At 31.1% G+C, this 14968-nt stretch overlaps 6 protein-coding genes across 8 annotated transcripts in view; all 6 read left to right on the top strand.

Annotated features, from left to right (window-relative positions):
• LOC145181042 (cysteine-rich protein 2-binding protein-like) overlaps window positions 1-14968 on the top strand; it is a 400331-nt gene that overhangs the window by 210919 nt on the left and 174444 nt on the right. The window lies entirely within an intron of this gene.
• The window catches only part of LOC145181378 (liprin-alpha-2-like), a 391227-nt gene that overhangs the window by 210919 nt on the left and 165340 nt on the right, over window positions 1-14968 (top strand). The window lies entirely within an intron of this gene.
• The window catches only part of LOC145180864 (tyrosine-protein kinase ABL1-like), a 324834-nt gene that overhangs the window by 210919 nt on the left and 98947 nt on the right, over window positions 1-14968 (top strand). The window lies entirely within an intron of this gene.
• LOC145181231 (uncharacterized) overlaps window positions 1-14968 on the top strand; it is a 313564-nt gene that overhangs the window by 210919 nt on the left and 87677 nt on the right. The window lies entirely within an intron of this gene.
• LOC145181516 (DNA-directed RNA polymerase I subunit RPA43-like) lies at window positions 6684-13829 on the top strand. Of its 2 annotated transcripts, XM_090101202.1 has the most exons (4): window positions 6684-7087; window positions 7178-7388; window positions 7488-7768; window positions 13812-13829. In XM_090101202.1, the coding sequence occupies exons 1-3, from the start codon at window positions 6733-6735 to the stop codon at window positions 7756-7758; spliced, it is 837 nt and encodes a 278-aa protein (XP_089957328.1). In that variant the 5' UTR covers window positions 6684-6732; the 3' UTR covers window positions 7759-7768; window positions 13812-13829. The 2 variants fall into 2 exon arrangements, with proteins under 2 accessions (XP_089957328.1, XP_079912745.2); XM_080056619.2 differs by lacking the exon at window positions 13812-13829 and having other exon boundaries at window positions 7488-8096.
• LOC145180488 (uncharacterized) lies at window positions 8214-12655 on the top strand. 2 transcript variants are annotated; one of them, XM_090101200.1, is made up of 5 exons: window positions 8214-10277; window positions 10375-10831; window positions 10923-11088; window positions 11171-12160; window positions 12374-12655. In XM_090101200.1, the coding sequence occupies exons 2-5, from the start codon at window positions 10446-10448 to the stop codon at window positions 12377-12379; spliced, it is 1548 nt and encodes a 515-aa protein (XP_089957326.1). In that variant the 5' UTR covers window positions 8214-10277; window positions 10375-10445; the 3' UTR covers window positions 12380-12655. The 2 variants fall into 2 exon arrangements, with proteins under 2 accessions (XP_089957326.1, XP_089957325.1); XM_090101199.1 differs by having other exon boundaries at window positions 11171-12383.

The following is a 14968-nucleotide window of genomic DNA, read 5'->3' as shown; positions in this document are numbered from 1 at the left end:
CTCGTGAGTTCTCAAACTTTTCAATATGTGCTTCTTGTTTAACTTGTTAAAAGTAATTTTAGTGCAGGAAAACGTTAGCAAAAATTTTTCTATTTAAGTAAAAAAATATTTTTCCTTGGTGTGTGTTGCGCAACTTAGTGAGTTAGTAGGTTGATAGTTATAAAAAGTATTTGAGTACAAGCTAGTGTGTACAAGGGCTTATCATGCTTGTAGTAATTAATGCATATTTTTTTGGGTTACAGTACAAAACCTCTTTTGAGAAATTATGTCAATTCTCAAAAATATGATGAAAAAGGTATTAGCTCAGCCATAAATTAAAGATTATCGAAACGTTAATTGCATGCAAGTTGCATGCAATTATACACGTTCAAAATTTTTAAAATAAAGTTTCTTTTTACAATTCCTTTCCTCCACCCTCCGCTTTATTTGCTCGTCTTATTAGAAACTTAAAACCTCGCTAATATCGGCTTTGTTTTCCCACAAAACTAACAATTGCATTAGAATTCTATCATTTTTAAAGAAAGAGATAAATTACTTGCGGAATAATCTAGAAAGACAAAGTGCGAAAACGGGAGTTTCTTTAGATTTATCGATATAAAGGAAAATGATTGGTTGGCAATAAATGGTTAATGGCATTTATTTTCACATAAGAATGCTATTATTTTAAAACTAAATTAATGTTAAGTAGAGAATTTTAACCTTTAAAGAAACGATTATAGACATTTTGTCTACCTAAAAAATATTTTTGATAAGCTTCATCAAAGAGCTTGCAAAAATTTATCATTTAAGGTTCAATTGAAAAGCGTTCAAATGAAGGTACAGCCAGGGCTAATGAATTATAGCATTATTGCGAATTCTAATTATGAATACCATGTGATATTTTGGCCATACTTATTTAATCAAAATTTGAGTGTCATATCTCTTTTTGTTAAGTTATGGTCAAATGCTACTTTATTGTTGATCAAATTCTTTTCCTAATTTTTGGGTTTTATGAAATTTTTTCCTGCGATTTTTGTGTTAATTTTTTTATTGTTGTTAAGAACTGTATTGAGTTGAATTTTTTAAAATTTAATGTTAAATCTCAGTTGTCAAATAAATCATTTTTCTGATTGCTTTTCAAAAATATTAATATATACTTTATGTGTTACCACTTAAGAAAACAATGCAAAACATCAGATTATTACTAACTATAAATATTCTTGTAAGGTCTTCCTAAAGCATAATTACACATTCGGAAGAATTTAGAGAATAAGTCGGATTGGAAGAAAAGTCAGGAGAGTCTCATTGCGTAATAATAATGAGTTAGTAGAAAGAAATGCTTCATTCTTGTGCAATGATCGGCACCTAAAATTTGGCAATAAATTAAGTTACATAAAAAAGTCAATTTTATCCAAAAATTTGTCATTTAAAATTTAAAGAAAGGAAAACATTTATATTTTCTAGTTACAGAAAGAAAAAAAAAGTTACTTGACATCAACAAAAAATGGACGCGAGACTTCCTTGGGTGCAACTTTTTTAAAACTTCGACTGAAAACTAAATTTAACATCATTTTAGTGTGATTTTTTTGTCATCGGAGTAAAGACGATCTTGTCAGTCTCCAGGCTGACAAGAATAAGACAACATAAAGAAAGGTTCGTCATCAGGAACGAAATTGAGCTCTCGATAATTCTTAAGAAACTTCCTACACTTTGGTTGGGCTGCTCTTATCTGTAGTTTGGATAACAAAGATCTTTTTAGATTTTCGTAGTATCTAATTCCAGTATACGTTTTTAAAAAAGCACTGATATATTGATGGGTGCAACCAAATGATTAGGCAATGATTGAATCTTTTTAAATGTTCGATATGTTAAACGCTTTTAAGATTTACCACTTTCTCTTAGAATCCTAATAAGATTAAAAACAAACCTTCCATCGTATCCTATTGCTAAAAAATGTTCACAAATTTGCTTGTTAGAAAAATAATCTTTTTTAAACTTGTACAACTCACCTTTAATGTATAATCAAATCTTTATTTTAGTTAAATCAAATTTTTAGGAAAAAAAATTTAACATCAATACTTCAAAAAACTAAATTACACAAATTAACTTTTTGAAAGTTTTATTTGCCACCCGCTAGATTGCTAGATATATCTGGGAGAAAAACGGACTCAAAGTTAAAAGCCAGACTGGTTACCTGAATTGGCTTTGTTTGCAAGCATAAATTTAGCGCAAAGAAAATAAATGTTAAAGCCATTGTGGCGGACCTTATTTCTTAAAATGAGAACGTATGCTCACAATCTAAAAAGGGGTGCTTGGTCGGAACCGGCTTTCAAACTTTCATAAGACAGATTTTATGAAGTCAACGAATATCGCCGCGCGTAAGCAAAAGTGGAGTATGATTTTCATCAAAGTTAGGACTGTGATGAAGGTGGGTTTTTTGTTTACTCACTTAAAATGCAAAATAACAATCTTAAGCACTGAAAGCACAACAATCTTAACCACTTAAAGACTGCTAAATCCAAGATGGTTTCAATATATGATATAAGATGGTTGGGTTGCCCAACATAACCACCAGATTTAAATCTTTGGAAAATTTAAAGAAAATTGTGATAGAGTAGCGAAATAAAAGGCTTTGATTAAAAAAAACCACTGGGATGTTTCATAAAAGAGCATGGCATGTTATTCCAATTTATACATGTCAAAAATTGATAAAGTTTAAAAATATAAATCAAAGCAACTGAATGTTCATCATTTTCATATAGTCAATTATTTACCCTTTTGTATATAAAAAATGGATTTTTTAAAATTTTCTCTGTATAAAAAGAAGCCACAAGCTATCAGTGCCATACATGCATACATGCATACATGCGTACATACATACTTATGTATGCATGTATGCATGAATGCATGCATTGATGCATACATGCATACATGCATACATGCATACATGCATACAAGCATACATGCAAACATGCATGCAAGCATGTATGCATGTTTGAATGCGTGTATGCTTGAATGCGTGTATGCTTATATACATGTATGCATGTATGTATGCATGTATGTATGCATTTATGTATGCATGTATGTATGCATATATGTATGCATGTATGTATGCATTTATGTATGCATGTATGTATGGATGTATGCATGCATGTATGCATGCATGTATGCATGCATGTATGCATGCATGTATGCATGCATGTATGCATGCATGTATGCATGCATGTATGCATGCATGTATGCATGCATGTATGCATGCATGTATGCATGCATGTATGCATGCATGTATGCATGCATGTATGCATGCATGTATGCATGCATGTATGCATGCATGTATGCATGCATGTATGCATGCATGTATGCATGCATGTATGCATGCATGTATGCATGCATGTATGCATGCATGTATGCATGCATGTATGCATGCATCCATGCATGCATGTATGAATGCATGTATGCATGCATGTACGAATGTATAAGTGTATGCTTGAATGCGTGTACACTTGTATACATGTATGCATGTATGCATGTATGCATGCATGCATGCATGCGTGCATGCATGCATGCATGCATGCATACATGCATACAAGCATACATGCAAACATGCATGCAAGCATGTATGCGTGTTTGAATGCGTGTATGCTTGAATGCGTGTATGCTTGAATGCGTGTATGCTTATATACATGTATGCATGTATGTATGCATGTATGTATGCATGTATGTATGCATGTATGTATGCATGTATGTATGCATATATGTATGCATGTATGTATGCATTTATGTATGCATGTATGTATGCATGTATGTATGCATGTATGTATGCATGTATGTATGTATGCATGTATAAATGCATGTACGTATGAATGTATGTATGTTTGCTTGAATGCGTGTATGCATGTTTGTATGTATGTATGTATGTATGTATGTATGTATGTATGTATGTATGTATGTATGTATGTATGTATGTATGTATGTATGTATGTATGTATGTATGTATGTATGTATGTATGTATGTATGTATGTATGTATGTATGTATGTATGTGTATGTATGTGTATGTATGTGTATGTATGTATGTATGTATGTATGTATGTATGTATGTATGTATGTATGTATGTATGTAAGTATGTATGTATGTATGTATGTATGTATGTATGTATGTATGTATGTATGTATGTATGTATGTATGTATGTATGTATGTATGTATGTATGTATGTATGTATGTATGTATGTATGTATGTATGTATGTATGTATGCATGTATGCATGTATGCATGCATGCATACATACAAACATGCATACACGCATTCAAGCGTGTATGCATGTATGCATGTATGCATGCATACATACAAACATGCATACACACATTCAAGTATGTACATATATACATAAAAAATGAAATCTTTAAACACAAAACTCTTCTATGATTTCAACGAATAACAAAAATCGATATCAGCGGAGACATCAATGTCTACGAAGCATGGACGGCCAAAAAAAATATTTTAAATACTTACATAATGGCAGCAAGAGACGGAATGCAAGAAAAAACGAGGAAGAAAATGACCTTAAATATGAATCGGTGGGTAAAGGTTTGCTGCACACCCATAGAGTAGAAAAGCTTATAAAGAAAGAGACTTTATTTTGGTAAAAGTTTTACCATATTTTATCAAAAACAAAGAAAATTCAAAAGAATTATTCTAAAAATTGTTAAAAAAACTACAACCCTGTTGCCATGAAAAGTGCAGAAATTAAGGAACACTTGGATGCTGAAAACAAGGAGTGTAAAAATTTAGTGTTGATTAGCAGTTGGGAAAAAAATGGAAATTCCAGTAATCACAATACAATCAGAAGTTTTCACAAAAAGATAAATAGGGTTCCGACTTATCGGCTACAACAACAAAACCGCTACAATTAGCAGCATACGATAACAGCAGCAAAATTTTCTGAACAAACTTAATACCTCAAAGTGTGGGGTTTTTTCAGACCAATCATTTTGGAGTTTATTAAACAATGTGAGGTAGTGGTTCTTAGAACAAAAGCAGACGTAGAAAAGGAAATGGCAAAAATATTTTTTTTTTAGAAAGTACTTGTTAATACCTTTCCACCAAAGGGGGGTCGATTGTCAAAATCAGTTAAGCCAATCTCGAGTTATCGATTTTAGGGTCTTTATTGTCCAATTTCTAAGCAATTTCAAAATTTGGTACTAAATTTTTGAGGAACTCAACTAGTTAAAAAGTTCTATTTTTTGCTGAGAAAATGTTAACATTTACGCTTTCGAAAAATATCGAAAACTTGCTGATTAAACAAACTTTTGATTTTTGTCCGCGTAGCTGTATGGGACTTTCCCACTGTGCACCGCATTCTTAGCTCTTAAGTGCCAAAAACCTTGAAAGATAGGATTGTGCTTTAAAAATTGTGTGCATTTTACCGCTAGACCGCCAACATTTAAAGATTTAAAAAACGGATTTACGCACAAATCTAAAAGAGAACTTTAAACAGTCTTATCGTCTCAGTATAAATCAAAAAGTGAAATATATCATAATACTCTGTTTACAATTTTTAACGGCGCTATGAAGTCCAATATTTAGGTACACAAATTAGTTTACTTAACTAAGTATTAGCTACATGTAATGATATGCAAATATGGCCGGAATGCATACTCTCATACCAAGTAAATAACGTAAATTCATTTTTCTTTCTAAAACGATTTTATTTAAGTGAATTTTACAACTGGGCTTGGTATGTTTGAACAAAACCTATTGATAAATAAAATTTTTTAGTATTCGCCATCGTAAAACCTGCGTCCATCAAACTGAGAAAGCTTTATCCAGGGTTGTTATCTGTCAAACATGTCTGAATTATTTTCCGAAATACTTCCTATCTACATATTTTGACATAATTTAACGTCTGAGACATTTTCTGCCGACATAAAGTATGTCCGAAATATTTTCTATCGACATATTTTGACATAACATTACGTCTGAGATATTTTGACATAACATTACGTCTGAGAAAATCAATCTTACAAATCTAGAGCTATTTCAGATTAATTTGAAGAGTTAAATGAAAACAAGTTAACAAATTTGTTGCTTTTTTACTACCAAATATGCTTCATAATACTTTTGTTTTAAACATTACAAACAAACATCAGTTGTTTTATATAGGTCTTTTTCCGACCTTTTCAGCGATGTATCATATGACAATATTGAACCTCCCGTAGTGGCATTTTCCTTATTGGAGTTTAAAAACAACCTCCAACTTAATTTTTATTATTGAAAGTGGTTTTTGTTAACATGGCTAAACTTAAAATTATTCTTTTAAAATTTAAAATAAAAAAAAAAAAAAAAAATTTCAGAAATTTTTAATTAAAAGTTGAATGTTAAAAGTTCCTTTAATGAAAATTTGAATTTCAAACGGTTCTATGAAGAAAAAGTTGAATCTTAAGATAAAAGTGATTGCATTATTTTTATGATGTCATTTAAAATTAAAAATGACGTTTATTGTTTTCAGTATAATAAACATTGGTGTTAAATTAAGTAATACTTGAGTAAACTTCGTAACAGACAACGGTTAAAAAAATTTCAAAAATTTCAATAAAATGTCAAAATATGTCGATAGAATATTTTTCGGACATATTTTCTGTCGGCAGAAAATGTCTGAAACTATGTCGACAGATCTGCCAGACGTTGTCGTAAAAGCCTGGCTTAATCGGTTTTTAAGCACAAAACGTTTTTTCCCATGCTTGTAAACAAAAATGGTGCCTCCAAATCATAAAAATAAACACTTTATTCATTTAACTTATAAAGATGCTACGAAAATCGCATCACATAGCTATTCTTGCATTGAAAAAATAGAAAGCGAGAAGGTTTTATCCATGTCTATGAAATTTATGAACAGTATTCGTCATGGTTTGAAAGAAACATTGAATAAGGAACTTTTTATTTACAATTCTAGTTTAAATGGAGTACCTTTAGCATTTGGCAAAATAGAAATACTTAAGAGCGATATAATTGATGATCTAGAATGTTTTAGGTTGAAATTGAAAGTAAGTTTTTTGGCTTTTAAACCGAGGTTAGGAAATGTTCTACGTGGAACAGTGAACAAAATTGGTAAGATTATTTTTTGACAATGAAAAGAATCTAGATTTTGCTAGAACGAAGCAAAAGTTAATTTGCCAAATAAAAAATATAATATTTTAGCTGATCATCACATGGGATGTTTGATTCATGGCTGTATTAATGGCTCTATTCGTCAACCAAACTTAGATAATCTGTCAGCAAATCAAAAGGCAATGCATAGCAACATTAAAGTTGGAAGTGAAGTTTTATTTACTGTTACAAAAATTGATAATCATCATGATATTCTTTTTGTACTTGGAGACATTGCTCCACAATTTTATTCTCGGAAAAGGTACTTTTTTTACATTGGCTCCTATTGTTTGAATTCTTTTGCAATGGTTCTTAAGCTTTTTGTTTGTTTGTTTGATTATTTTTGTTATTTTTGTAATAGAAAGGAGTCTCAAAGTTCAGAAACATTGTTTACTGAAAGCAAAATTAAGGATGAAGTTGATGAATATTCAGTTGATGAAGCTTTAAAAAATGAGACAGCTCCAAGAAAGAAGAATAAAAAACATAAATATAACAAAGACGCAACAAATCACAAAGATTTGTTTGAAGTTAATCAAAATATTGAATTGGATTTTAAATCAATAAATGATAGCTTATCTAGGCTAGAAAAATTAAAAAATGGAGTTTGCATTAAACAAGAAAAACACGAATGAATTTGAAAAAGTAAAGGTTTTTTTAAGTTTGGCTTTTCTTTCTCCTTTTTGAAGTATTTAAAATATTTGACTATTTGTTTACATCAGTTTTCATGCAAATTATTTTTAAAAGGAATTCTTATTCTCTTGCTAATGTATTAAAAAGCTTTTGAAACTTGACCACACACATGAAATTGAATCAAAGCTACTCAAATTTGTTTTCTCACATTTTCTCAGTTTTGTTTAACAAAATTTGAGTGATAAATACAATTTTTGAATGTTTTAATAAAAAACAAGTTGTAGTTCTATTTGAATATCACGCTCAAATTAGTTGTTTAGGCATAGAAATCTGATCGATATTTGTAACTGATTTCTCACACTTCCATGAAGATGAAAGTTTTGTCAACAAAAGTAAGCTTGAAACTTTTTACCATAATTAAATAAAATAAAATGATCTTTTCCCCTTAAATTGATTGGTTTTTTCTTTTAATAGTTTGAAATGAGTTTAAAGATTTGTTTTTAGCCCAAAAGTTTGCCCAGGTCCTTTCAATATCATAATTAATTTAGTCAATTTTATTGCTGAAAACATACAAGGTTATTGTAGTATCTTCACATAATTTTAACATTTGGTATCTTCAAATGATTTCTGGAAAGTCTCTTAACTTTTAAGTAATTTAGTATATTTGATATAATATATATATAGTCAATAATGGTTAGTTATCTAAAATTTATCTGTGATAATCAGGATAGCACTGATATTTACATAAGCTATGAGTATGATATTAACAATTAGTTATTTTAGCTATAAGAGGATTTGAGTCAAGTAAAATTACATATAAACCGATAACTGGCAATAATACTGGCGTCATAAAGCTTATTACATACACCATGTGAGAAAGGCACCAGTATTTTAAGCATCTAACACTTAATTTTGGCAACATTTCTTTGTTAATACATTGACGGGCAGATAACTCTAAATTGCATACTCAATGCATGCATGAGATCTTACAAGCAAATCATTGGCAAAATTTTTTGATTAGATTTTTTACACCTACTTATAATTTTACATTTGAACAGGGCCGTCGAAACTAGTGCAGGTGATGTAAAGAATACAAAAAAACTAATAATAGAACTATTGTGGTTGCTAAATAGAAATTTGTGTTGTAACGAATTCTTATATCATAAAAAAAAGTTAATAAAAGATGTATCTAACTTCACAAAACAAAACTTCACGGTGCATAGGAACATACTCTAAGACCTTGCAACACATCCCCAGAACTTTTATTTTTGATTATCATTAGAAAACATTTCCTCATTCAAAAAATGTAAACGACAACTTTTTTTAGTGGGGGCCTGGGGAGAAAATATATTTTAGGGCAGTGCCCAGGAATTTTGTTGTTCAAGACAGGTAACTAAGAAGCATGTGGCATACTCAAATTTTAAGTATGTTGACACTGGTTGCAAACGAGGATGACTTTTAAAAAATTAGGGTAGTTGAAGCTAAACCAACCCCGCCCCGATCCCTAACTGCCCCCTTCCTAGAACTACGTCTCCTTTAATCGTAAAATTTTTTTTTTTTGTTCTATCATAAACTAGATCAAAACTCATCGACAGATTTCAAATTTCATCAAAAAATCTCTTTTCGTTTAAGATTTATAACAATGCAAAGCTTAAAGTTACCCCCTGAAATTACTTTAAATGATCTCAACTTTTAAACGAAAAATTTTTTTTTGATGTAATTTGAAATCTGTCGATGAAGTTTGATCTAGTTTAATATAAAACAAGCAAAAAATTGAAAAGTGTTTTTAGGAACCATGCCCTGGGGGGATTTGGGGGATCTTCTCGAACACCACAAAATCGAGCCCATGCCCCATATTTAGATTTTCAGAAATTTTTGTGATAGATTTATCAATCTTTTTTTTTAAAGTTTTTAAAAATTTTTGTTTAACATTGAAATTTACAGACGGATAAACAATTTTTTTTACTTTCTATTTATATTTTTATTGATTCTATTTATATTTTTAATAAAAACAAAGCAAAGCAACCTTTAATTATTAACAATTAGTAAAAGCTAGCAGTTGCTAATTGTTAACAGTTGCATAATAACTCTTTGCACGCGTTGATATACGAACTGAAAGCATGTTTTTAGCCATTATATTCACATGTGTTTATAGCCATTATATTGACATTTGATTGATATGACTGATATATCATGCTAATATTATCAATCCATATCAGAAGCTTTTATTTGAAGCATTCATTTAAAATGCCTAAACATGCAAAAGAACATAGTGATTTTGTAAAAAAATTTTGCATTTGCTGCTTCAGGAAAGGCACGGATTTAAGACCAATAAATAATCCTGAAACAACTTATTTAAATCTAAATAAAAAGAAAAATGACTACTCAAACCTTATCAAAACTATATTCTGGAAAAATTATTCAGCGGATAATCCTGACCTTCCTACCATGCTTTGCTCAAAATGTAGAAAAAGGCTTGCAGGGACTGATCCTTACTTCATTATGCGGCCGTGTTATGAAGGTAATTATAACTATATTGATGTTTAATTTACTTCATTTAAAATTTAGTTTCGCTATTTTAGTTATTATAGTTGCTATACATGTGCTATAAAATTTAGACCTGAATACCAGAGTTATTAGAGGGAAAAAATGTGAATGTTTTATTTGTGAAAATGGGCGCTAATCAAAAATGGAAAAAATAATGGCCCCTATGGTTGAATGTGTTTCGGGAAAGCTTGTTTATCAAGGCGCTGAAGATGTTTCAAATAAACCTGCAGAAAGACTAGTTTGTCAACATTGCTATGCCCAAGTGGGACAAGGAATTCCACATCCCTGTACGAAATTAGAAAGACAAAAGAATTTGACTGCCATTGTAAAATCAACATCCCCAACAACGCAAGGAAAAGTTCTGTCCAGCTCTATCAAAGATTTCAGCACAAATGTCTCAGAGAACACCTTAGCTTTGAAAACCTTTGGTTCGAAGCAACTCACTGTCTCTTTCGGAAAGACTGAGGTTAAGAAACCTTTCTTTTCTTTAGATAAATTGAACAAACTTCAATTAAAACTACATTCCAGGTAAGTTTTTGTTGCTTAAAAATACTTTTAAAAATAAATTTGTTATGAGTTTAAAGCCAATTTTTGTAATAACTTTATTATGATTTCTAAGTAATCGCAACATGATTGAAGTTGCACGATTTCTGAGAAGTGAGGCAGGACGAAAAAGTGTAGAATCTGGTTTCAATATTAAACTGATTGAGAACAACGAAATAATTGGAAAATTATTCAATTGTGATAAACTCCCATTGCTATTAGAATTAAAGGAAAGCGAAGAGGTAAGTAAACCATTTCCAAAAAAAATTTTTATAGCTAGATTGCAATTTGTATTATTCATTTTGATATTTTATGAATGTATAGTTGGTAGAAAAAGATACTCCTATTGTGTATTGCAATGACATTGAAGAACTCGTAGCAATGGTACTTCATCACAGAAGTCAAAAAACAAATGATGTTGATATCAAATTAGGTGTAGATGGAGGGCAGGGATTCCTAAAAGTTACACTGTCAATAACCCTAAAACCAGAGTTAAAAAATAATAAAATACCAGAGAAACTGAGCAAGTGTGACGGATATGCGTGCAAAGATTTTAAAGATTCAAGCGTCCACAAAACTATTATATTGGCCATTTTGCCTTCATTGAACGAAAAATACCATAATTTGCGGTTAATATTTGATAAGCTAAACATTTCATCCTTAGATTACACAGTATCTGAAGATCTAAAGGTTTTGCTTCAAATGGTTGGAAAACAAACTGCAACATCAAAACACCCTTGTCCGTATTGCATGACGTCATCTCCTGACTTTCAAAAAGCTGATCATTATAATCTAGAGTCTTTGTGTATATTGTACAACCAATGGGTGGCTGATGGTGCAAATTTAAAAAAAGAAAAAAAGTACACTAATGTTGTTAACCCCCCTTTATTAACAGGCAACAAAAACAAAAAAATACTAGAACTTGTAAATATTCCTGGACTACATATACTGCTAGGTGTTGTAGACAAAATTTTAAAAGAGATTGAAAAAAATTTATTTGAAAACAAGGAGTGTGGTTTACAGTTTGTTAAACAATATCTGTCTAAAATAAACATCTGCAGAGTGTCCTACCAAGGGCAGCATCGTTTGGAAGGCAATGCTTGTCATAAATTGCTTAAAAACATAGACAGCTTTGAACTGTTTTTTCAAGAGTTTAGTCTTGGAGTTTCCGCTGCCAAATATATTAAGGTACTTAGAGATTTTGAAAAAATAGTCCATGGTTGTTTTGGAAAATCATTAAGCTCCACGTATGTTAAAGATCTAGAGGAGTTCTCTACGAGCTATAGAAATCTAAGGGCTACAATTCCTTTGAAGGTACACATAATTGAGCAACGTGTTATTGAATTTATCAACATGAAATGTGGAGTCTTTGGTATTATAAATAACTTTTAAATTTGATTGAAAATAATTTATAATCTTAGTAATTAAATACTCTATTTCGACAGTTAAATCGTAGAACTTGCATAATTTACGACGAATATTTATTAAATAAACTTGCATTTCTTTTGTACTTCTACTATTCTATAGGCTTAGGTTACTGGACTGAACAAGCTCTCGAATCCATTCATCAGGATTTCAATCAGTTTTGGCGAATGAGAAAAGTTGGAGAGCACAGCCCAAACTATATAGAGGCGCTGAAAAACGCGGTTGTTGCTTACAACTACAAGCACTTTTAAAGTAGCTTTCTATTTGCAGGAATGTAGTTTGTAAAAAGTAAAGTGTTAAATCTCCTATGAACAAACTTTTAGTATGACATTGAAATGTAAAATATCAATCATAATGTAACCATAAAAATCAGAGTTTTTTTTTTTTTTTTACTGTAATAAATAATTGTAGCAAACCCTTCTCGACCCCTAATAGCCCTCCTCAGGGTATGGTTCCTAAAAACACTTTTCAATTTTTTGCTTGTTTTATATTAAACTAGATCAAACTTCATCGACAGATTTCAAATTACATCAAAAAAAAATTTTTCGTTTAAAAGTTGAGATCATTCAAAGTAATTTCAGGGGGTAACTTTAAGCTTTGCATTGTTATAAATCTTAAACGAAAAGAGATTTTTTGATGAAATTTGAAATCTGTCGATGAGTTTTGATCTAGTTTATGATAGAACAAAAAAAAAATTTTACGATTAAAGGAGACGTAGTTCTAGGAAGGGGGCAGTTAGGGATCGGGGCGGGGTTGGTTTAGCTCCAACTACCCTAATTTTTTGCAAGTCATCCTCATTTGCTACCAGTATCAACATACTAAAAATTTGAGTATGCCACATGCTTCTTAGTTACCTGTCTTGAACAACAAAAATTCCTGGGCACTGCCCTAAAATATGTTTTCTCCCCAGGCCCCCACTAAAAAAAGTTGTCGTTTACATTTTTTGAATGAGGAAATGTTTTCTAATGATAATCAAAAATAAAAGTTCTGGGGATGTGTTGCAAGGTCTTAGAGTATGTTCCTATGCACTGTGACTTTTGATACTGAAGACTGAACGATTGTCTTTTGTTCATTACGTCAGAATTTGTTCTCCCGTAAATTTGATTCGTTTTTAAACGGTTTTTTTACGTTTTTAATTTGTAACAAATAGCCGATGATTGCTGCAAGGCACGAAACTTTAAGTACTATTAAAATGTTGTTTTTCTCTATTTAGTTAACAGATATATATATTGCTCTATTTAGTTAACAGATATATATATTGCACTCTTTTACGTACAAGAGCTTTGTATTACTTTGATGTAAAACATAACCAATCAACCTAACCTATATATATATATATATATACACACACAATATGATATGTATATACATAACAAGTTTCAGCTTTTAAATTTCTTCTGTTCTTATTTTATTGACAAAACAGTAAAAGTTTGCTCAAGTTTGCCCCAGAGTAAAGAAAAGAAAAGAATTCTCTTGAAAAGTTCTAAAACTTTCGTGATTTTTTCAGAATGTTACAGAAATATCTTGATGTTATATTTAGAACCACTAATCATGCTATAAATACTCGTGGATCTCTTGACTAGATGCCAATCAAATAAAATGGCGCCTAAAAAGAAAAAACATAATATTTGTCTTCAAACTTTAACAATTCATCACCATCAGAACGGTGATTCTCAACGGGATATTGCTGCTAAGACATTCTTTCCTCGAGGGACAGTACGTTATATAATTAAGAAATACAAACAGATATATTGTGTCAGTAATTTATTCGAACGTGGTCGAAAAAGAGTAATAACCGAAACATTGGATTGATTAATAGTACGGAAAGTTATGTCTGATCGACGCAAATCTGCAAAAGCTGTGAAGATCGAGGTCGAGACCGAATTAGGAATATCATTACACGCTAATACCGTTTGAAATAGACTTCATTAAGCTGGGCTTTTCGCTCGTGTAGCACGAAAGAAACCAGTAGTCAACAAGTTTAATTAAGGAAAACGTCTGAAGTAAGCCAAAAAAATGTTGAACAAGCCGATTATGTTTTGGGAAATTGAATTTCATTTGTTGATCATTTGGTCCGACGAATCGAAATTTAATCTGTTAGGGTTTGATGGGAAGGTAATAGTAAGAAGAACACCCAAGGAAGAATTTGTACTGTGGCTACGGTCAAGCATTGGGGGGGGGGGGGGGGGGGGGGGTTCTGTTACTGTTTGCGGTTGTTTCATGCGAAATGGAATTGGCGAATTATATAATTTGGATCATACAATGGATCGATTTATTATCTTTAGAGCAGCATTTGTTACCATCGATCCAAAATGTAATTTTGGACAAGAATTTTTCTTCGTCCATGACAATGATTCTAAGCATACATCAGGTCTAATTAAGGATTGACTCAAGCAAAAAAATATTTAAACATTGGCCTTCATTCTCACCCGATCTCAATCCCATAGAACATCTTTGGGATGAGATCGAACATCGATAAAGCAACACAAGCCGAAGAATATCCATGAGCTTGGAAACCTCTGGAAGAACGAATGGAATAACGTCGAGTTGTCTGTTCTTCAGAAACTTGTCGATTCAGTGCCAAATAGATAACTAGGATGAATCAAAATGAAAGGTTACCCAACGTGATATTAGATTTGATTAAATACCTGTTTCGAGGAACAAAAATTTTTTTATATAATATTTGAAAAAACTTGT

Source organism: Hydra viridissima, unplaced genomic scaffold, assembly GCF_058129835.1.
Source record: "Hydra viridissima isolate aposymbiotic clone 2 unplaced genomic scaffold, HvirCarnegie_v1 scaffold_10, whole genome shotgun sequence".
NCBI classification, from domain to species: Eukaryota; Metazoa; Cnidaria; class Hydrozoa; order Anthoathecata; family Hydridae; genus Hydra; species Hydra viridissima.
Note: the sequence above shows the minus strand (reverse complement) of the source record. Positions and strands in the feature narration are given on the sequence as shown.